We start from the raw sequence: 24210 nt of genomic DNA, 5'->3' as shown, positions 1-24210 counted from the left end.
TTAGACATCACATCCTTTTTTCATTATCTTCCAATCATATGAATAATATTGCTACAATATAATTTTATAGATTATAATGGTAACTTGACGATCATGACATGCAGCACTGTAGATGAGTATATGAAGAGTTTGTTTGAAAAAACCGATAAGTCCATATTTGTCAAATGGAGATATTTGCGATTAAAGGTCAAGAAAAATAAAGAGAATAATAAAAAAATTTTTGCTTCTTTTGACCATAACTTCAAAAATATACCTTTATATGTAGTGATATATCATTTAAAAGTATTATTTTGTACTTTATGACAGAGACCATACTTCAAAATCTTCAAAAATGGACTTATCTGTTTTTGCGAACAAACTCTTCATATAAACCATGAGGTCCTACGTCATAAGATAGATGTGATGTATGATTTTGTATGCTTATAATCATAATCTACAGCTGGGGCGGTAATGCACAGTTACGTTTGCATCCGAGTTTGAAATGTTTGTTTCTTTCTGTCTTTCTTTCTTTCTTTGGTCATAAAGGCCTCTTCATCTGTCAACTCTCTTGGCGTGTGAAAGGTATCTCTGGGAGTTATAAACTAAATTCAACATAAAAGAACAAACATGCATGGCTTTGGTGCGTTACTTCCCCACATAACGACTCTCACTCTTTTACTTCACCGTGTAAACCTTCAAAGAACGCATTTATAAACATTTTCCTCGTGCATAAACGTGTTGGGATGCATCAGTGCTCGCATGAATGATCCATGCAGGAACCCAGGAAGAATTTGATTGAGGTTTGCATTATTATCAGTCCGGATCCTTCACCAAAAAAAAAAAAAAAAAAAAAAAAAAAACCTTTCGATTAACAAAATCATGAAATTGCATGGCCATGAGTTTTGAATTGAGTGACAAACTAATGGGTTCCTGGGCATTAATTTACAACACATGGTGCATTCGAATTCGCTCAAAAATAAATGAAATCCTTAAGATTTTGGTCAAATGAAGGGGGCCGTACTAAAGTGATACATCTGTGAAGGGGGAAAAAATCACCATGACTTCTATACACGACAAATAAGGTAATGCAATCTGCGTTTAAAAAAAAAAAATATTCGTGGTTATGGCAGATTATAGTCGATGGCCAGCGGTCAGGCACAGGAATTGCAATTTCTTTGCTTAAAAGTTTCTACGACTTATCATAAATTTTCACAAAGAAACTCAGAATATCCATTCAGCTGGTAGGCCCTGTATACAATATAATTATCATCGATCGTCATTATCATCATTCACAAGTTTACCACATACCGTAGGCAGTGAGTGTGATCATATTGCATTCAGGAGACTATAGAGTATGACAAGTTTCATTATCACCACCGTTCACTACGGTAACTTACATACTTCTATCATCATCACGATTATCGTCGTTGTCATTGAATATTACTTTTCATAATTGCAAAGGAAAATGCCATCTAAGTCTAACTACGGGATTCTTATATGCACGAAGCTGCTAATTCTATGCAATACATTCATGATATTTATTGTAGTGTTGCGGTTAGAGGGCTATAGATGAATGTGTTTGTCTTTTGTTAGAGTAGATTGATAATTTGATTCTATTTGCAAGAATACTAAGATTATCAAAAAAAAAAATAAGAAGGCCTACCTTGACCTTGATGAGATAATCCTTAAAGCAGTTCTTTCCGAACTAAACTGGATGGGATGTGCTGTGACATGTAGGTGATGGTGCAGAAAATGATAATTGAAGAGTTTGTTTGCAAAAACCGATAAGTCCATATTTGCCAAATGGAGATATTTGCGATTAAAGGCAAGAAAAATAAAAAGAATAATAAGAAAATTTTTGCTTCTTTTGACCACAACTTAAAAAATATACCTTTATATGTAGTGACCAATATATCATTTAAAAAGTATTGTTTTGTACTTTATGACAGAGATCGTACTTCAAAATCTTCAAAAATGGACTTATCGGTTTTTGCAAACAAACCCTTCAATTGTATTATGTACAATTGAAGGGTTTGTATCATAGACAAGTAATGTCCTCATTAAACTGAAAAAAACCTACAAATCAAAACAGAAAGAACATTCGAAGACTTTGTTCGCAAAAACCGATGAGTTCATATTTGCCAAATGGAGATATTTGCGATTGAAGAGGTCAATAAAAATAAAGAGAATAATAAGAAAATTTTTGCTCCTTTTGACCATAACTTCAAAAATGTGCCTTTATATGTAGTGACCAATATATCATTTAAAATGTATTATCTTTTACTCTATGAGAGAGACCGTACTTCAAAATCTTCAAAAATGGACTTACCGGTTTTTGTGAACAATAACTTTGATGCAGCCAGTTTTGTAAAGTAATACACATGTACAACGATTTGTCATATTGATAATTTCGAGGAGGAAGTGTGAAGTACACACACTATTTCGGGAATGTTGCTTTTCGCATATCAATCTACCTTTGCAAGCAATAAAATCCTCTGAGGCAATGAAAGAAAAGATGAAGCAAAGGGCCTAATGATTTTAAGCAATGGGGTTGGTTTTCTTTCATTTTTGCCAAAAAGTCGTGGGCAGTCAAAGGCCTCTACTTCCACAGGAGGTCGAACGCCATCTACTGGTAAGTCAAACTGACCACGCAAGTTAGCTTTACTACCAGGCGTTAAAATATATTTCGCCAAAACCTCGAAGCCATTTCATGCGCAATGCAATGCATACATAAAATAATCAAAACAACCCAGCCTTGACACAAACACGTAGTGAATCATCTGCGTGTGAACTTGTTGCGTTGGCAAAAGGAGAACAAGCGGCTCACCCATTTGAAACTTTTACTTCGAATTCGCTGACACTGTAAATGGCCGAGGAAAAACCTCAGCTAGCTGAAGAGGTCAAGGTAGAGCCAGAAGAGACAGAAGAAATGATGAAAGACGTACAGTTAGAAGGAAATATCGACGTCCCGAGCGTGCTGCAAAAGACAGGGTAGGCAGAGTCGGATCGGGTGCTATTATGAGTACCGTACATGTGAATTATTGTAATGTATGTGTAACCAATTTAGTGCAGTGCACGGTATCCGCAATGTAAATACTGCACTGATGTACTGATCCATGAGCTGAAATGCCACGACTCAACAACTGTGTAGGTAGACAGTACAGTGCAGTAACAAACGTTTTGTTAGTCAATACTCAAGTCATGCAGCATGGTAGCGGTAGTCAGTAGGGACCAGTAGCAGTGTACTCATCCAATGTCGGCAATGACTAAAATTTAATTTGTATTACCTTCGCTAAGTAGGTAAGGGCTAAAGGCGTTTAGACTAGAGTAAGAACCCCAATTTTCGGCCGGCCCCCAATATCCGGACACTCGCCACTTATCACAAGGCAGCAAAGTCGACTGTCACAGCACAAGCATATCACATCGTTTCACACACTAGCACACTCGTTCACCACGCGAAAATGCCGGAGTCACCTCCAAAAGTCCATCTAAAATCCCAAATTTTGCCGTCAAAATCGCGGAATTGCCGCGACTTTTCCAAAGCGCGCGCAAATCAGGGCCCGTGTAAAGAATCGGGGTCGCCAAAAAAGCGCTAAAAATTGAAAAATTACGCCGTTCTGTTGCGAGATTTTTCGCTTATCGCAAGCTCAGAGTTAGTCTAGCTTCTGGACTCTTTTTACTCGTAGCAGTGATCGTGTACACGTCAAGCCGTGTGAGGGCGTGACACCCGAGGATTGCGATACGCCGAGAACTGCGATACCCGAGAAAAAAAGAGTCCAGTAAAATACTTTCGCCGGATCGAGCAGGGTCAAGAGTTCACGCTAGAGTGGTCATGAATATTCATGACTCGCAGTCAATCAGACAGTTTTACTACTTGTTAATGAGAATACCAGCTGATCGCACTCCCACTGGTCGTGTGTGGTAGTGCTGCCCACCTCCACTATACCAGGGAGGTGCTATAGCACCTCCCTGACTATACACTACAGCAATGTCCACCAAATACAGGGTTTTGTTGTGAAGTTGAGCCCACTTCGACCGCCTGCTCATACTGCATTATGTAGGCCTATGCTTTCTTTATGCATGATGAGAGACAAGCTGCCAATTCCATGATTTAATGAAGTCATCATATAAAAGTTGTCACATAAAATCAAGGAAATTCCAAATAGTCTCATAATTATGAAGCTATATTATGTATACAAGAGAAGTAAAGTCTGTGTGTCTTATGAGAGAGAAGTTTTTTCATGAAACGTAGCCTCCATCCAAATAGGGGAGCTGTATTAATATCTCCACAATTTTATAATACGATGAAAAAAAAATGTTTCATTGGACATTATAGGCTTATTGAAGATTACAGACTTTATTTTAGATTGATTCCTCCGAGAATAACAGAGTGACCTCCGTAAAAGGGTCAATCCCACTATATCCGCTAAACTAATGTGATCTTCATATACTCTCTAAAAAAAAAATCGAGTGAAAATTTTCACTCTAAAAAGAGTGAATACAAAAAAGAGTGAATTTCGAGTAAAATTGGAGTGAATTTTGAGTGAAAATGCTCATTTTCACTCATTTTGGAGTGACGTCAGGGATCACTCGAAGATTTTGGAGTGATCCCTGACGTCACTCCAAAATGAGTGAAAATGAACATTTTCACTCAAAATTCACTCCAATTTCACTCGAAATTCACTCTTTTTTGTATTCACTCTTTTAAGAGTAAATATTTTCACTCGATTTTTTTTTAGAGAGTACATGACTTTTGATCAATATTCAATTCAATTCATGCTTTATTTCATTTTTCGAAAAGAACATAAACATTTCACTTTCTTTGGTAACAGAGAATAAGGTTGCATAGTCAAAACAAAGTAAATTGAGAAAAATATAATCGAGGAACCTTGGGATAAGAAATACGTTGTAATGAAAATTGACTGAAGTGATAAAGACGATATAATACGTAAGACATCGAAAAATGGAGGGACCCACTAAAAAGACAATGCTTGTAGAATGTGGGCCCCTCAAGTAAAGAATGTCAATAGAAATTGAACTGATGCAAAAAGGGGAAGAAAGACTGGGAATAAAGTAAAAAAGAAAAAAGTCTGGAAGCCCACTAGGAAGATAGAGTATCAAACAGACATACATACTCAGGTGAGTAAACATAAAACGAAACTGGGACGACGAAACTAATAAAGGGGGACTCATAGACAAGACAGAACTGAAAGAATTATATAAGAATTAATAAGGGGTATAATAGGGTATTAAAAAACATATTGTCGATCAGAGTAGCAGAGTGATCAGTGACACGCGTAGGTTTCGAAATAAGCGGAAGAAAAGAAGAGGACAAAAATGTTTGAAGAAACTCGTGTGCGGCAGTAATCATTTTCCAACTTGAGTAAGTCAATATTGAAGTCGCCGAGGAAGAAACAATCCTTATATTTAAAAACTGGGGATTTTATCAAATCTGAAAGGTAAGTTAAAAAAATCTTTGATATTGGAGTTTGGAGGTCTGTACATAATGCCGACCACAATATTCCTAATCCCTGGGATGTAAATTTCTAAAAATAATGATTCAACAATATTATCCATTCTGGAAAAAATTCAAATAGATTTAAGGGATCCCGTGCCACAGAAGTCATATTTTTGGTAAAGCAACTCTACCAAAGATATTTAAAACCAGACCCCCCCCCCCCCCCCCAAAAAAAAAAAAAAAATGGTAATGATAATAAATAATAGTAATAACATCATTATCATTACAAAATATCCAATGTAGGAACCAGACTCAAATAGTCGATCGTGCCAAAATATATTTCTGTCTCTACAATCAGGCTTACAGGACAAGTTCACCTTCATAGACATGTGGGTTGAGGGAATGCAGCAATATTAGTAGAACACATCAGTGAGAGTTTGAGCAAAATCGAACAATCCGTTAAAGAGTTATGAATTTTTGAAGTTTTTGCTCAGTTACGGCTGGATGAAAAGACTACTATAGCTTGTGATGTCACATGAGTACAACGATGTAAAGAAAGAATAAAGAAAATTCAACATATTTCTATTTTTCTCGCATAACAAAAGAACACTCGACTTCTCTCTTTCAGAGGCAGGGGGAATAATATTACCCTTAACATACGTCAGTAGCAAGTCGAAGAACTGTGCACTTTATTCAAAAAGTAAAGCTTTGTGAAATTCTCTTTTTATTTTCCTTATATAGTTGTACGCATGTGACATCATACACTGTAGAAGTCTTCTCTTCCAGCAGTGGCTGCGCAGATACTTAAAATATTCGTAACTTTTGAACGGATTGTCCAATTTTCCTCAAACTTTCACTGGTGTGTTCTACTAATATTGCTGCATTATCTTAATCCTTATGTATTTATGAAGGTGGACTTGTCCTTTAAGCCTGATTGTAGATAGGAATAAAAAAAAATTGTCATGGTCAACAAAGGCACGTGAAATTCTTTGGATTGCGCCTGCGGGTATATAGGATAACGAAGAGGTTCGTGTTTTTGTTATTTTTTTTTATATACTCAGTAGATCGAGTCAAATACAGACGGATTTCACTGACGAATTCCATAAGGTATTTCAAGATTCAACGAAACATACGTGATACCCTGCTATGAGATTTCTCCTCAAGGATTATGACAGCCTTATAGCTCAACTACAAGCAACTCCTCCCATATCTCACTATAGAACACATTAAAGTAACTTTATTATCTCATTTCCATGGAAAAAGTGCAGGTGGGAAACGTATACGTTACGAAAACTCACTCCCTGACCAACATAACTCGCAGGATTCATCCAATTATAAACTTATACAAACGCTCTGAGGGAATTTATTCATAGTAAGAACTTTCATAGTCAAACTATTTCATCTAAACGGAAAAGCAACATTGTTCCATGCGTCCTTTTACCAAAACACTTGTGGCTTGTCTTTAAAACAGATTATGCTGAAAGTGCTATATTCGTGAGGAATATGGTGCTGGTTAAAATGGTGCGTTCTTCCAAACTGATAGGCTCTTTAATCAGAAAGCTATGCCTGTTATTCCGAAGGTTCATTTATTCGCAATAAACTATTGCTCACTATTTTTTTTTTCTGATAATGAAATAATTTTCATTAGCCGAAACTTAAAAGATTTAAGGGTTTGTATATAGTTATGTACTTGTAAATAGCACACTTAATCATCACAACAATACCCGCTGTTATGTTCACATGGCATGTGCTGATACGTGGCGATAACAATATGCCAATTCTTTTAATTTTATTAATTGAATGGATTTTGAAGTAGGCCTACCGGTAACAGGAGTGTTACACACATCTATTTTCCCTGAAAAGGTGTTAGTGCTAACCTATATAGCAGTAAAGCAAAACAGAGCAAAAGGAAACAAACTTGTAATGCTACCGCGTTGATCGAAGGATGATAATACAGCATGACATTGTAATGATGAGAAGCAGAATGCTTCTCATCATTACAGCGACTAAAATTGTCTTATGACTTTGAAAGCGAACACTTCTTTTTAATGGGTGCTCATCAATGTGAATGCAGGAGGCCTACAGGTCATTCTCATTTATACACACCCCCCCCCCCCCCCAAAAAAAAAAGGGGGGGCAAAATTGAATAAGATACGACTAGCAAATTACCTCCCGCAAAACCATACTGTTGAAAAGACATGCATTTTACTTCTCTTTTTTTAATGGGAGTGGACTTTCTCTTGTCTGTATGGTTGAAGATCACCTATTGGAAAGCAATACCCGGAAGTAAATGGTTTAGGAAATATTTACACATCACAGATGATTTTTTTTTTAAATTTATTTATTGTCTTCTTTATAAAAGCAGGGTAGTCCCATTCAAGCCGCAAGGCCTGCTTTCCAAGGGAGCCCAGCTGGAACAAATCACATGTATGATACAATAAAATATATACATAATAATAATATACAAACACACACAATAATACATTTCATAAAAGTGGAGAGCCTCTGTAGATAGATAGAGCGAGAGAGAGAGGGGGGGGGGGAGAGAAAGAGAGGGTGAGAAAGACAGGTGACAGGAAGAATACATGTGTACAACTTTCAAAGAAACGAGAAATTAACTACTGCTGGTAATCACCTGGATGTTGCGGACATTGCGTTTAAAAAGGGGCAGTGAGGCGGAGGATTTAAAGGACAAGTCCACCTTCATATACATAAGGCTTGAGAGAATGCAGCAATATTAGTAGAACACATCAGTGAAAGTTTGAGGAAAATTGGACAATCCGTTCAAAAGTTACGAATATTTTAAGTATCTGTGCAGTCACTGCTGGAAGAGAAGACTACTACAGTGTATGATGTCACATGCGTACAACTATAAAGAAAATGAAAAGAGAATTTCACAAAACCTTACTTTTTGAGTAAAGTGCACATTTCTTCGAATTGCTACTGACATACGTTCAGGGTAATATTATTCCCCCTGCCTTCTGAAAGAGAGAAGTCGAGTGTTCTTTTGTTATGCGAGAAAAATGGAAATTTGTTGAATTTTCTTTATTCTTTCTTTATATCGTTGTACTCATGTGACATCACAAGCTATAGTAGTCTTTTCATTCAGCCGTGACTGAGCAGGAACTTCAAAAATTCATAACTTTTTAACGGATTGTCCGATTTTGCTCAAACTCTCTCTGATGTGTTCTACTAATATTGCTGCATTCACTAAACCCACATGTCTATGAAGGTGAACTTGTCCTTTAACAAACACGGGTAGAGAATTAAATAGCTTCGTTGCTGTGTATGAAAAAGACTGCTTTTTATACTCGGACTTGGGTTTAGCTAGATATAGTTGGTGCATGGAGACTGATCTCGTATAGAGTATGGATTAATTCGCTGAGGTGAAACTCGTCTTAGATATTCGGGAGCAAGGCCTTTCAAAATCTTGTACATAAATACATTATAATTATATTCCAGTCTATGTTTAACGGATTGTAATTTCAAAGAATCTAACATAATTTGAACAGGGGTATAATAGGGTGCATCTAACACTAAGATGATATAACTTTCGAGCCCAGCTATTAGTAAAATTGCATTTATATGCATTGAACATCAGCTGCGTGGATAGTATAAAAATTGATGATGCGCAGTGTGGGACACGATCGACATATTGCAATTTTGTCTTAACGGTAACGTTCATACTAGTATTATGTTTCATTAGAAATACCAGATATTTCTCCTTTAATCATGCTGTTAATGAACATCTTTAAAAATCGTCCAACAATGAAGGATTAAAAATCTAGGGCAGCTAGATAAACTTTATAGGAGACCTTACCATGTTGTTATCATGTCGTGTTGTTCTGAGGGGTGAACCCCGTAGACTGTGGTATCATAAAGTTTAAATGAATAATTAATAAATCTATTTTGCACTATACGATATAAGCAAGTGTCTGAGTTATATCTATGCCCTTCAGCATGGTGTTGTGGAGTTTGTCTGTTATATCAAGGAGGCTCTCTTGCCTTCTTGATGATTATAGCTAGTTTACCTCCTGATGGTTACATGGCATCATCTTTATAATGCAATGTGAATATCAGAATTGTATAACAATCGATCCGCTGGGATTGTTAAATGCTGAATAATTCTGGAGTCAGAAATTTCTCATTTCTGGTTACAGTTTGTTTTTCTGAAGGTTCATTTTCAGGGTTTATTATTACGATGGTTCAGTAATCCAAAACTAAATAAGGTTCGTTTAAAATACTAAAGGATTGGTCTTCCGAATGTTCGTTTGTATAGCTCCTAAAAGACATATAAAGAAAAAAAGTTTGCAATCCCGAAGGTTCGTTAATATAAAACGATATTGGTTAGTAATTCCGAATGTTTGGTTATAAGTATGCAATTTTTCCATATGTTGGATTTACGAACCTTGTTTCATATGTTTGTTTGTTTGTTTGTTTGTTTGTTTTTTGGGGTGGGGGTGGGGGGCTATCAAACCTTCAAAATAATAAAGTTTCTCTGAAAACAATGCCTATTCAATTTTGGATACATAGCGTGTATAAGGTTTGCCACGTAAATTCTCCATCAAACATGTGATATCTTTATCTTCCTTTGGTAAATTAGGTCTGAAGAAAATACCAGCTTATTTTTTTAAATCAAAACTGATAAAATACTATTCCTAAGCTTGTGAAGCTCAACGCGGGAAACCTTTTATGCTCGCGTAATCAAAGCGTGTTTTTGTATTCTAACCTGTTATATTTTATAACACATAAAGCTTTGATGGCTACATATTTTATCGATGAAATCACTTATCACTAGTAATTTCAGCGTCAGATCCCACACTCAGAAAGATTTGTGGATGTTTTTATTTGAAATTGCGTGGTATTTAGGTCCTATGCTGACAGTTTTACTATTGTGGTTGTGTTGTGAATTATTGTTCTCCAGATATAGAAATCCGATTGTAAACCTACTTAACGTTTATACTTGGCTAAAAAAAAAGGGGGGGGGGGGATTCCAGAAGTTCAAGGCTTCATCTTATAGGATTGGCACACAAGTACAACATACAGTCGACTGCAGTCGTAGTATACCCAGTCAATTTGCATATAATATCAATTTGATATTCAGAACCAGTGCCTTCTTCAAAGTGTTTATGGATTCACTCGGACACAGAGCAGCCGACTGAAATACCTCTCTCTTACCAAATCCTGTTGCACTGCCACAAACAAGATCGCAAAATCAAGAACATTTCTAATTATGATACGAATAGTCATGGCTACTATTGGGCCCTATTCTTTTGTACAAAGTTGAAAAAAAATACAGGGAAATCACTAGAGAGATAAACGATCGTAGATCGCCATTCGTTTTTAGCTCCATGGCCAAACTAAACACTTTATACTGGGTAATGTACATAATTATGCAATGCATGCATGCAGTACTCCATCCGCCCATGGTGGGACCAGGGGGGTGGAAGAGAGACCAAGGACAGATCTGCAGGGTGTTGGGAGAAAGGTACTGAACTGTGTAATGCCTATAACGGTCGATGACTAGTCTAATCCAAATTCAGCAGCAAATTCAGCATTATGTGTTCGTATTAGGCCTACTATGAATAAAAAGGTACTGTGTCTTTTCTTCAGAAGAATTGAATACTCTAAAACCAATTTGTGACCTATATGAATCTACATGTCATTAATATAGATCATATACGAAGTCAGATAGACGCAAATTTCATTTACATTGGTTTGATAAACAGACTACTACCATACTCGGTGGGCGGGACCTGTCAGAGCGAATGATATATCGCGTTCAGTCAAAATCCGATCGGAAAGTCGTAAAACTGAAACTTTCTTCCCGGACCCTTTTTCGTTGGGCGCGCAGTCTCTCGAATATCGCAATCAGAAAGTTTGCGCCCTCTCTTGGCACCAAGGAAAAGGGGACGGAGCCCAGACTAGCTCAGAGTGTGATGGTATCCTCAAAAGCACAAAAGAAAAACAAAATCTCCGTACGTGCCGATGCAGTGAATAAATGTACAGGGGCTGAATGCAAGTGCAGAGTCCCCAAAATTCGGACACGAACGGGCCCCGCAACATCCCCAATGCAACCTTGCGTCAAGAAGGTATGGCGCGCGCGGATTTTTCAGCGGCCTTGTATGCGTACTGACATTGCACGCGTGTCCGGATTTTGGAGACGCTGTCCGAATTTTGGGGAATTGACAAGGTGATAATATTTGGGGATTTTGTGAAATTTTATGATCGGATTGAGAAAATCAATATTAAGAAAAATTAGTTTGATATATGTAACAAACATTATTATAGATTTCATTTTGTGGAAAATTATTTGAGTTGAATAAATATTGCAAAAAAGCTTAAGTGTCCGAAAATTGGGGCTTTTACTCTAATCGTTTGTTTGTCTGTCTGTCTGTCTGTGTCAACTCGAGTGTGTGCAAAATGAGTTGACCGGTCTAAAAGTTGTGAACACTAAATAAGGTGGATTTGGGTGAAAGCAGAGCAATAACTTATTTGGAGTAACATTACCAGTGCAATAGAATCTATCACAAATCTGACAAATAGTTAAAGGGTGTGTACACGTCTGGTCGAAGTGTAACTGCAGAGTCCCAACGTGCAGCGTTGGGGCTGTGACATTTTCGCATTCAGATCGAGGAGTTGTACAAAACGGTGCCGTTTCGGCACTATATTTCCTTAATTTTTCAACAAAAACTGGGGTGGGTCGATTAAACCTAAATGATTAATTTCGGCGACTGTTTGATGCATTTCATGGCTTATGATGCAGAAAATGTTGTCTTATAACTCAAATATCTTCAGCTCACCGATGCTCACTGAAACTCACAATCGCTCGCACAGCTTCCAGGCGCGCGCACAGCATGCATGCAGTGTATTGACAGCATGCGTAATGCATACCATACTAATGGATATAGCAGCAAGTCTCTCCACTACTGACTGTTGCACTAGGGCAGGCCGCTTATTACTCCTAAAAAATGTAGAAGATTTTGCAGTTTTTAGATAAATGGGTGAGAAAAACAAGTCGAAAAGGTAATGTATATTTCATTTTTTATTGTCACTGTGTTTATGATGGAAATTTAGCCGTGCTTTATTTGTGAAGTCGCCGTGAATGTGGCAATGGAGTTTTGATTTTTGCTCCCGCTCAGCTGCGAGGTAGCCGTCTCCGGGGCTAGTCGAAGTGAAGATTTAATCGTTGGCTTTCACGTTTTGCGAGATATTCAGAAATCACTCTGAGATGTCAAAGAGCATGTAGTTCTAAGGGGTTTCAAAAGTTTATTCGATGAAATTCGGTTTTGAATTGGCTGAGATATCCAAAAACAAGGTGAAACAGAGATCTATGCTAATAAAATTGTGGCATGTCGCCTTTTATTATTAGCACTTTTTGGGATATCTCAGCCATTTGAAAACCAATTTTCATCAAATAAACATTGAATCCTTCTTAAAACTACATGCTCTTTCATATTTCATAAGAGGCTTTTCATTATCTCACTTAGGAATGTTCAAAACCGGAATCCCTACCGTGGTACCTCAACCAGTGCTGTACAGTCCCTTTAATGTCTGTTAGACAAAAGGCTGAGAATGACACAAGGAACAGATTATTAAATTCTGGGATTGATCCGGGAATTTTAATGCCAATGAATTTTATGAAGGATTTCCGATATTTTGACTGGTAGGGTCAATTGTCTTGGGAGGTTAAGCTGCGCATTTTTTAGGTTTGCATACGTGCATTGCCGTTTAAAGTGCGTGCTCTACATCACATGTAGTTTCTGCTAGGGCGAGGTGCTCCACGGCCGCGCAGCTGGAAGTTGACATATAGAGCTTCAAATTCTGCTAGAAATCTACTGTACTAGAATCCTAATTGGGAAATCAGGCAATTTTCAGCATCTAGGGTGGAAGTCACTGATCGTAATGGATTGAAGAACAAGATAACACTTTCAAGTCCAGGTTGGACAAGCACTGGTCCTCCCAACACCAATCTCTACCTTAAAGAATGTATAGCCCGTCGCCCACACGCACGTACACAAAATTTTAGGTACAAATTTGTAGGATCATGTACAACCTGACGGAACGACCGGAAGTCTTGACAGGACTGCACCTACTACTTCCGTATGTACTGTCGATGATGATGATGAAGATTGGTGGTGGAAGTGAGCTGCTTGGCAGAGGTCTGCGCTCGCACTCAGAGTGCTTCTCTAGTTTTTACTACGTTCGCTTTCTGCAGACAGATTTTGATTTTCCATTGAGGCTGGGATGTCTGCATATTAAACAAGCCATGTGTTGGGATTTACGTTTTTCAGTGATTCATGTCTGTGCATCACCATAGTTGCGATGCCGATGATGTGGTTATGCTGGGAATAGGATTGTATGTAGTTTGCTCGTACACCTTAAAATAATGGTTGACAATAACAGTAGTAACTGTTATTCTTTACCGCATGTACTTTGAGTTAAAATTATACAAAACTTATTTGCCCCTCTGCTTCGCAATATTCGGCCTGTGGTAGCTGGTTAATGGTAACAAATAGACACTTTAGTCTAATCATGTTTTGTGCTGTCTGTGCGGTTTACATTGCAGTTGGAGGTCTACTTAGCACATGAAAATTTTTATTGTTCTTTATTTGTGTACTTTAATTGTTCATCATTTCCGTTGACAAGAGACTAAAACAGGTACAGTGTACATACTGTACATGTGTACCTCTCAGTCCATTAGTGTTTGATATATGAAGATAATCTGACTTGAAGTTCGATTATTTCAATTCACGAAACACTGTATCTATCTTTATACAGTAGCACCAAGAATTATCTTCAGAGAGTGTATGTAGCAAATTAGTGTTTTAGGGATTTTGCTAGAACCTACAAAAACCGGACAGTGTTTGAGTGCCATAAGAGTAGAGACCTACAACAATGATTTACATGTCTCTTAACATGTTGCAGGGTTGCAGCCATGAGCCTGTCTGGTACCTCGCTGCGCGAGTGGTTTTCGGCACGGAGGCAGAACATCCAGCCCTGGGGCCAGTTCCTCAGCATGGCTCGCTTCACCAAGCCAAATTCAGTGGCAACAGCAGGGTCAAGAGTCGTCAAGAACATTGAGCATTTCCAGAGCAACTACGTGTTTGTATTCCTGATACTGGCCATATACTGCATGTGAGTATGACAGACAGGCTTTAGAGTTTAATTCTCACAAATTATTTTACTAGGACTGAGGAGGAGGTTCCAAACTTAATATATGAGTAAAATTAGGATGAAATTAAGTAAGAATCGAGTATGATTATTAAGATTCAGAGAGTATGTCTTCCTTTAGTCACCTTTGAAAATTTGTGTAGGCTTGTACATGTACATCTCAGTGGCACAACATTAATATTACCTGCATATCATTATGCTGTGCTTCATACACAGACATAGTTTAGTGACATATTTTTGCTTAACTATGTGTTAAATGTTTTGGGGTTTGTTTTTTTTTTTGCTATGGAGATCTTTTTGTAGAAAGTAAGATGTAAGTGATAAGATAGATGCATTATTTTCATTATCAAAACGGCTACAGAGCACATACATTGTAATATGCAGTTGTGTTCATGTTGTTTTGATCTGTATTCAGTGTCAAAACCAATGATACCCCTGGGATACCATATTACATGAGGGTTTTTTTTTTTCTTTACTGCAACTGATTGTCAAATTATCCTACATTGCAGTAAGCACCAACTTAGTGTTTTAGTAGTAGCCATGATAAAAGTCTTGGTCAAGACAACTCAATGCAACAATTTCATGAAGTCGAACATTTTTTCTTATATTTTTGCGATACCTGTGCATGCCTCTGAATTTATTGTTGATATTGTGTCTCAATATCTTGGAATAACGTTTGTTTGAAATATCAGCATGTCTTGTGCGGAATCCAATCAAAGATTGAGAATTGGTGACATTCTTTAAAGAACTTCCTCTTGCAAGAATAATCACATCTTTCTATACCAGTTGAGGTGTGGAGATTTTGAACTGAGCAGGATGTTAGTGCTGCAGCTGATGATCATGTCAATAGCTACATGCAGTGGCAGATCCAGGGGGAGCGCACTGGGTGCCCCCCCCCCCCCCCCCCGTATTTTTTTTTTTTTGAAGCAAAAGAAGAAATAAAAAGAAAAAATGGAGTTTGCATGCACCCTTCCCCCTTTAATTTTGCAAAGGCACCCCCTCTTTGGTACAGAATTCCTGGATCCACCCCTGACATGTATGATGATAATGATAATGAAATTTGATGATGATGATAATTTAAATAATTACAGTGCACTCCCGTTATAACGAAATGCTCGGGACCGTCAGTTTTCTTTCGTTATAACGAAATTTCGTTATAAACGAACAAATACAATAATATACATGTATAAAGAAAACAAGGAAGCCACGCATATATGATATTCTGTTTGTTGAATACTCGTCATACACTGGAAAGCTATGTGAACAATAAAACAAATAGTCAATCAATTTCAGATTATTTTATTACAATAACGCAAGTCCCCCTCGGAAACTGCGTGACACACCAAGCGAACACACAGTGATGTGACGCGTTCGCCGATGCAGAGACGCTGTAAATACCTTCTTGTTCTGCTAAGGTATTTTCGAAAGCGATCCGCATTTCGTTATAACGGAGCACATTTCTTTTGTTTTTCTTTGTCAGTGGTGCTCGGAAAAGACTTCGTTGTAACGAAAATTTCTCTATAACCGTGTTCGTTATAAGCGAATTTTGTACCATAGACTTTAATGGCAATAATTTTGGGACCAGAAGTTTTACTTCGTTATAACAAAATTTCGTTATAACTGTGTTCGTTGTAACGGGAGTGCACTGTATATAGTATGAATTGTAAAAGAGATAGGGTGGCTTTAAATGGATAATGGTGCAACCAGAAAGGAATTTTTTGTGGTCTTCATTTAATTCTTATTCTCATCAATTTGGATGTTACACTGCCCATAGACTGACCTCACCTATGCTCCTGATAGCCCTGGGTGGACTCTTCGGTGCCTGCTACTACATCAGCGTCAAGAACCAGAACAGGAAACTCAAGATTGGCAGTAAGTAACACAAAAGAGTTGAGATAAGAGTTTTGGTAATTGTTCAAATTGCAGCAAGACCTGAGAACAGAATGATCCCCGAGCGTTAGGAAAACTTGCCCAGTAATTGAGTGCGAGTTTGATGAGACCAAGATTTAAAAAAAAAAAGAATCACAAAGATTTTGTGTTGATGGCCAAATCAGATGTGGTTCACTATGCAGGAGTTGACTTTGAAGAAGATCAAATCTTTCCTAGTTGGTGCCTCACAAAGTTAAAATTGCCTCTTGCAAAATACAAAAAAAAAATAAAATGAGCTAGTTTCAGTCAAAACAAAAATATTATTTAGCATAGTGTGTTTCTGTAATTTTTATGCCTCCGCCACGAAGTGGTGCCGGAGGCATTATGTTTTCGGGTTGTCCGTCCGTCCGTCCGTCCTTCCGTCCGTCCGTAATGAATTTTGTGGACAGGGTAACTACCAAAACCTTATGAGGTATCCTAATGAAACTTGGCATGTATGTGTATTAGGGGGTGAAGTTGTGCCTATCAACTTTTGGGTGCACATGCTCAAGGTCAAAGGTCAAAAGGTCAAGGTCAAATGCTTAAAATTTTACTATTTCCCCCATATCTATGCAATGCCTGAAGATATTTTCTTGAAACTTAGTGTATACATGTACTACCCAATTAAGATTCTCTGGTGAAAGTTTTGGGTCATGAGGTCAAAAGGTCAGGGGTCAAAAGGTCAAGTAAAATGTTAAAATTTCACTTTTTTCTCTGTATCTTGGAAATTGTTCAAGGTATATTCATGGAACATAGTGTATATGCATTTACTGACTGGCAGTGGTTATCTAGGGAACTTAGGGTTCATGGGGTCAAAGGTCAGGGGTCAAAGGTCAAGGGCAATACTTCAAAATCTTACTATTTTCCTTATATTTATGCAATGCCAGCAGGATATTTTTTTTTTTAAACTTGATGTATCATGTCTAACCCAATAGAGATTCTCTGGGATTTTTTTTTTTTTGCCAAGAAGGTCAAAGGTCAAAAGGTCAAAGATCAAGTGAAAGTGCTGAACTTACTTTTTTCTCCATATCTCGGAAGTGGCTCAAGTTATCTTGAAACTTAGTACATGCTGAATTTATGTATGTTCTGCCTGACAGTGCTTTTCTTATGAATCAAAGGCCAGATGAAAATGATAACAATTTACTGTTCAATACAGAAATTGCGCTTTTTCTCCATACCTTGAAAATTACTCAGTGCATAAACTTATGAAATGGTCAAAGTCAAGTTAAAGTTCTTAAATCCCCAAATACATGCTCTCCTATTCATCCAATTAAACATAGGTCAAGGAAGGTAAACATTCAATACATTTGTGACAAACATGTCATTTTAATATTTTGCCAATTTTGTGAAAATGTAATCACACATTGTCCTCATGTACTATAGACCTATTAGGAGAATCATGCATTATGGCGGAGGCATACCAGTCGCCATAGCGACATTTCTAGTTCTAATTTCAAATGGATTTTACCTAGTTTAAGGTGACTACATTAGGTAAATTGTTGTATATGTGTCTGTTGACAACTCTCTGATTTTATTGCACCTGCCCTAGGGGGGCCCAAGGCTTTCCGTTTGGACCATAAAATGTAATCCTTCAGTAGTACAGAGGCTGCAGTGACTGCCCCAGCATTGTGAACTGTACGCCCCTGTCTTGTTCTTGCAGGCTATGAGCTGACGTTGGCCCAGCAGTACGGAGCAGTGGCTCTCCTCTCCTTTCCCCTGTTCTTTCTGGTGGGAGGCGGCTCGGCAATCTTCTGGGTTATAGGTGGGTCCCAGGGAGAACTGGTTCCATCATGAACATGAGAGAACAGCATTCAGAGCTAAACATACCCCAGACAGGAAAATATTTCTAGAGCATTGGTATTTAGATAAAGAACCATAAAAATCTTCCACCTGATTTAAAGGGGACCTCCGGATTATTTTCAGACTTTTACATTTGAACAACTATGAATTAGTTAAACTGGCTATAGAGTTTCAGAATTTATAGTGATTGGGATAAGGAATGAGAATTGTTTTTAAGATTTATAACAAACTGCAATGAACAAGGATGATGACATGGCAGCCTCACCATAAGAATGCATGAGTTGGGGCTCAAGGAAGCAGAACAAAGGAAGGCATGCATAGATTCTTCACAGGTGAACTTATTGAGAAAGCGGTAATGTAATGGAATTACACTGCTACATTTCTGAAATATGTGAGGCTCTGATGTCATTAACACTGTTCAGTGTAATTTGTTAAAGATTTCAGTTTATTCAGGGAGGTGTTACAGAGATGGAGTGGCAACTCTTCGTAATTCATGCAAACACACGTTTGGGTTCAAGGCGTTACAATGGGATGTCTAGCATTCCACTATGCTTTTAAGTCATGCTCGGCACTGCTCTAGTTGCAAGACGAAGTTCGGAGACGAAGAACGCATTTCACCTTTTGTTGAATTACAAGCTTTATTTCACCGTAAAATTTTAAGTGGAATACTCGAATCCATTTAGAATAGCTTAGGAAAGAATTCAATATTATAAACATGTATTTCTAGTTTCTTCATAATGCGCAAATCGAAATGAAATGAAAATCGGGCCCTCTTAAAAAACCTAATATTTTTCTATAATGCGCACATTTCCGCATGTTAGTTTTCTATCTTTTAATGTGGGATATTTTGATCTTTCAAATAAAGTACTCCGCTAAAGCGTGTTCCAGCATGCTTTTAAACTATTTGCTGTTAAAATTGTCAATTTTACACTGCATTTTGATTCGCTGCTCCAATTCAAGGTACACAAATTCATGGTTGCCATCACATTGAAAGAGAGAGCGAATTGCAGTTGGGGCAAGTATTTCTAGATGTGAGAGCGCTAGTCCCGATTATAAATGCTCTCTTTTGTCAAAGCACGTGGGTAACACCTGTAGTCGAACGCATCTTCTCGGCGGTGCCGCGCATGACTTCAAAGGAGAGCAGTAGTTGTCTCTCCTTCTCTAGCACCTCCCTGGTTTATTGGTTTCTCTGGTCATTCCCACAGGGATGTCATAATGATCTACGAATGATTAGGAGGATGAAGTAAATCTATGCATATTGATGATTACTGTGGTATCCAGAAACGTGAGCCAGTCAGTGAAAAAGGCACTGTAGTTTACATCCCTAAAGGCAAGCAAAGCACAATAAGGGTTAACAAAGAGGGTTAACCTTGTGTTTACCACCACAGAGCAATTGTGAAGCTAACAAGAAATTATGGATCAGGCCTTAAAATGCCTTTCAACTATGGGCATATCCTCCTGTGTAGGTGTATCAAGGTCCCCCCCCCCCCCCCTTTTTTTTTTACAATAAAACCGTGGACCAAGGTCTGTACAGCCTCTGTGCTCATCATCATTTTTTCCCCTAATGTGTAGTCAGAGGGTGGCATATAACAGAGAAGAGAATATTAGTATTAGATTTTGTAGTCTGGTAACTACAATATATATACTTCAGTACCGTCGTGTAGTTATATGTTCCTTTATTTTTCACACACACATAGTTGAGCTCAAATGCAGACACCCACACATATGTGTACATCACAAATAAACTTTACAGGTGTCTCCTTTGAGTGCTTGAAGGTGATTGGTGAGAAAACAGCAATACAATTACATGTACTGTTATCATGGACAAACCATTGTTAAAAAAAAAAAACAACAACAACACAAAACTGAAAAGTAACTTCTTTTTTTTGCCACTCCTTGAGGTCACTTTTGCTGCCTGCTTGATCACGCATGACTGCATACCAGTAATATTGTCCCTATGACCTTTAAGGATTATTTCAATCATGAAGAAAGAAAAGATTGCACCCCATTAGGCTTGCTCTGTGGCAGTTTCATTTGAATACCGGTACGTCCTTCATCCATGGAAAAGTCCTTCATCTATGGTACAGTGTATCAACCATACCGTTTCAGAATACACATGTAAGTGTGTTCACTGTGGTAATATGTCAGCATAACCTGGGGTTCTACCAGAGACGTTGCAAGGAATACTGCTGTAATTATAGACCATGGCACCTGTACTCTTCGGAATAATTTTTCTGGGTAAGTTAAGAAAAAAAAAGAGGAAACTATGTATTCTGTTCAGTTCATTCAAGGAAAGCTTTGAAATATCTAACTATTGAAGATTTTGCTGTAGGACCTGACAAGCATTTCCCATAGACATCTGCCCGAGTATACTCGGGACTAGTCTTCAACGGGTTAACTTGTTTGGAATGCCGTGACATTTACGGCACATGTGGGAGTCTCTTTATGGTGATATGATAAAGTTGGTTGAGTCTTTTCTTTTATATCTCGTTCTCTTCTTGATCCTATACAGGTGCCTCATTCTTCTTCATCATGCTCCACGCTGTGTTCTACAACCCTTCTAGCCCTCAGATAGATGAGATACAGATGGAAGAAGTGTAAGAGAGAAGAGCCATGTTTAGAAACAGTGCAGAGCGTGTTGCATATGGACCCTTTCCTAAAGTTAGGAAAGCCTTTATAGTTCATTCATTGACAAGTATGACGCAAGGCCTGTAGATGTAGTATTGAAAAGACTGTGTTCATATGGAATGCTTATTAAAGTCATGGACATCTGACATTTCAGTATATGCTTCATACTGGTGAAGATGCAATGTAGTCTACAGTATGCCATAGGTTCCCTGTTAAGTGCTGCAATTTATGTAAGCTAGTTAGCTGGTTAGCTGGTTAGTGCTTTGTTTGTGGGTAAATCATTATTGTGTGCAGGTACAATGTAGTACCTGTCATCAGTAAGAATCAGTCATTGAACCAACATGAAAGACATCTTAAAATATGTCAGATATTGTGACATATTAATGTCAGTGTGCTCTGCCATGCCACATGGCTTGGACTGGAAATCTGTAGAGAGCTGGTTGGTTTCAACTTGCAAGAAAATACCTGAAGATAGTACCGTAGCATGTTGTATGTTTCAGCTGTGCGTGGCGTATTGTGGCTGAGAAACTATTAATGTCGCTGTCGGGTTATTTGGCCTTCTGTACGGTTATATCCCATCCTCTAAAAACCCAAGTCATTCCACAACTTTGTTAAGTTTTTTTTTTTTTTTTTTTTTTTTTTTTTTTGGGGGGGGGGGGGGGAAGTAAGCCCCCCCCCCCCCCAACAATTTGGCATAGCCAAAAGAGCGCGGCCTGTTAAAGAGTTAAATGATTAATTGTGAGGTGGCGGTGTCATGCATTCATCCATTGCTGTCATCAGAATCAAAAAGTCAAGATGATATAGTTGTGCCATTTTCTGCTCTCGTAAATATGTAGGTATAATGCATGACTTCTGTAATTTGCTAATAGACCACTCTGGTAATGCACTCAGATTCCCTGCATGCTTTTGTCGCAAGATTTGCCCATAACAACCTCAAAGCTTGTCGAAGGTGTGCGCTTACCAGCTAGTAGCAACGACTACTGTAAAAGTGGATATTTTCGCTCAACTAATTTTTCGTGCTTGGCCTAGTAAGAAGAGTTTCGCATGTTTTTCATTCCACGGAATCAAGACACCAACTATGGGAACATATGGCAAGCTATTTTTGGCGCTGGTTTCTTGTAGCTCGAAATCCGTGAAAATTTTCACTTTTACAGTAAATGATATTTCAAATTTTCTTATTTTTTTTATTTTTGTATATTTTTGGTGGAATTTTATGTGTTTTTTTTCTCCATGCATCAGTGTCTATTTAATCCGCAGAAATTAGCAGCTCTTCATTACATGTAGTTGTCTAGTGACTCATACCCAGCTCATTTTCCTGTATTCACCAAGTTGGTTTAGATTAAAGCCATGGTTTAGATTTATCAAGTGAAATAGACATACCTTTCATATTGTGTATCAATGTGCCATTATTGTTGGATGTCTGTTGGTGAACACAATCAGGCAAGTGCATTTTACGCATAAGAAATTTGCATAAACCATGGACAAGATTAGAACCACCTTCGTGAATACGGATCATTGTTTTGGTCTCTGTCTCACAGAATGGCTTTCTGTCCCTCCTCTGCTTCTTCCTTCCTTTTCATCACAGATCATTTGGCAGTGCATGAAGCCCCTCACCAGAAACGCCACTTTGCTCACCCGGCTTCAATAAAAGAATGGACCCACCCTGCATTGTCAGCTCTAATTCACCTTACAAAAACAGACCGCTCCATTAACCATCAGAGGGGTGTTACACGTAAGAGCACCTTGCTAACACTGTTGAGAGATGCATGCACAATGCCGAGAGAATTGCAACGAAACATGTTTATCTGCTGAATAAATAAATTATCTATTTTTGTATAGCTGACTGTATATTAGCATCTGTAACACAGCTTGTCCTTAATATGTTTGTCATGTCTCCAAGGTTTATGTTAATAACACTATTAGTAGGTCATAGTCTTTATATACAGGTGATATACACTGATTTCCATAGTTATTTTGCTATGTTTATTTAGCAGAAAGTATCAAAATGAGGTATGAAGTGTATGCTTTCTACATCAAGATTATTAGCCCCTACACATTATGAATGTTGGAACAATGTAATGCCAACAAATTTTCTCTTTTCTATGAATAGCCATAAGGTGGTGGTAATAGTTCCCAGTCATTATGATTAGCTGAGAGCTGGATGTGTGTCAATGCTGTTGTTAAGTAAAAGTAGAATTTAGGAGTGTTTATCCACGTATTACTTTTGAAGTTATTACTACCACCAAGTTCTTGGTTTCCATTGAAACAAAGAGGGGAAATATTTGAGGGGAATAATTGTGTAATAAGTACATGCCTGCAAAACACATCCCATGTCAAAACTTTGATAGTCTATGGGTGCGTTAGAGCACTCTTGTAAAGCGAACTGAACCATACTGAACCCGTGCCAGAGGAGCACTCGAACGCTCCTAAAGTGTACCATACCAAAGTGAATCGAGCCAAAAGTAGACCACTCTGTGTTGTGCTCCAAAAGGGTACCAAAAGCGTACCAAAAGTTTGCTTATTTTGAATGCATGTAACATGCACATAATGCAAAGAGTTCATTCTCTTTGTTTGGGACATCTGTAAGTACATGTAGTTTAATCGCACCAGGTAAATGACCCTCTTGCTATAAAAAAATGTGTGACCCCCCCCCTCTAGAAATAACTTATGAGGAACGCTTTCTCAACAGAGCGCTCGCACGCTCCAGATCTGGCACAGTTCAGTTTAGTACGCTTTAGTTCAGTTCGTTTGCTTCACTTTAAAGTGCTCGAATGCATCCTATGTAATTATCTGCTTTACAAAAGCCATTCTAGTGATGCTATGCGGCAACATCTTAATTAGAGTGATGGCAAGAAGTCGGTCAGGTTGGTGGACCTTGAAAACAGAGTAGCCATCCTTGTTGCTGATACTTATTACAATTTACAAAGTGAATAATGCACATCACACAATGTCTGGCTGGATTTTGCACAGCCATGTGAACAACACTTCTGAATGCTGTGCTCTCAAATTGTTGCTTCTGCACTTAAAAACTGGATTCGATATAACCACGTGTGCATAATTCACACCAATACTTATCGTTACGTTGTAATTGACATTCTGTGTTGTTATCGTTGTACGGCCTGTGGGGTCACCCTGGCAGAAGCTGACCCCATGCAGGGGCGGATCCAGGAATTCCCTGAAGAGGGGGCGCCTTTACAAAATTACAGGGGGCGTATGCACCCCACCCCCAATTTTTTTCTTTTTATTTCTTTAGTTTTGACAAA

General features: G+C 38.1%; 1 protein-coding gene across 1 annotated transcript; it reads left to right on the top strand.

Moving 5' to 3' along the window:
- The first annotated feature begins 2762 nt into the window (after positions 1 to 2762).
- LOC139717329 (prenylated Rab acceptor protein 1-like) lies at positions 2763 to 23589 on the top strand. The gene is made up of 6 exons (XM_071628838.1): positions 2763 to 2970; positions 14366 to 14575; positions 16386 to 16483; positions 18180 to 18281; positions 20832 to 20916; positions 22533 to 23589. The coding sequence occupies exons 1-6, from the start codon at positions 2846 to 2848 to the stop codon at positions 22549 to 22551; spliced, it is 639 nt and encodes a 212-aa protein (XP_071484939.1). The 5' UTR covers positions 2763 to 2845; the 3' UTR covers positions 22552 to 23589.
- Positions 23590 to 24210: the final 621 nt, after the last annotated feature.

This window comes from Diadema antillarum, unplaced genomic scaffold, assembly GCF_040938485.1.
Source record: "Diadema antillarum isolate AM-2024a unplaced genomic scaffold, OU_Dant_1.0 scf00000007, whole genome shotgun sequence".
In the NCBI taxonomy this organism is placed as follows: Eukaryota; Metazoa; Echinodermata; class Echinoidea; order Diadematoida; family Diadematidae; genus Diadema; species Diadema antillarum.
The sequence above is the reverse complement of the archived record's forward strand: the minus strand, read 5'-3'. Positions and strand labels throughout refer to the sequence as shown.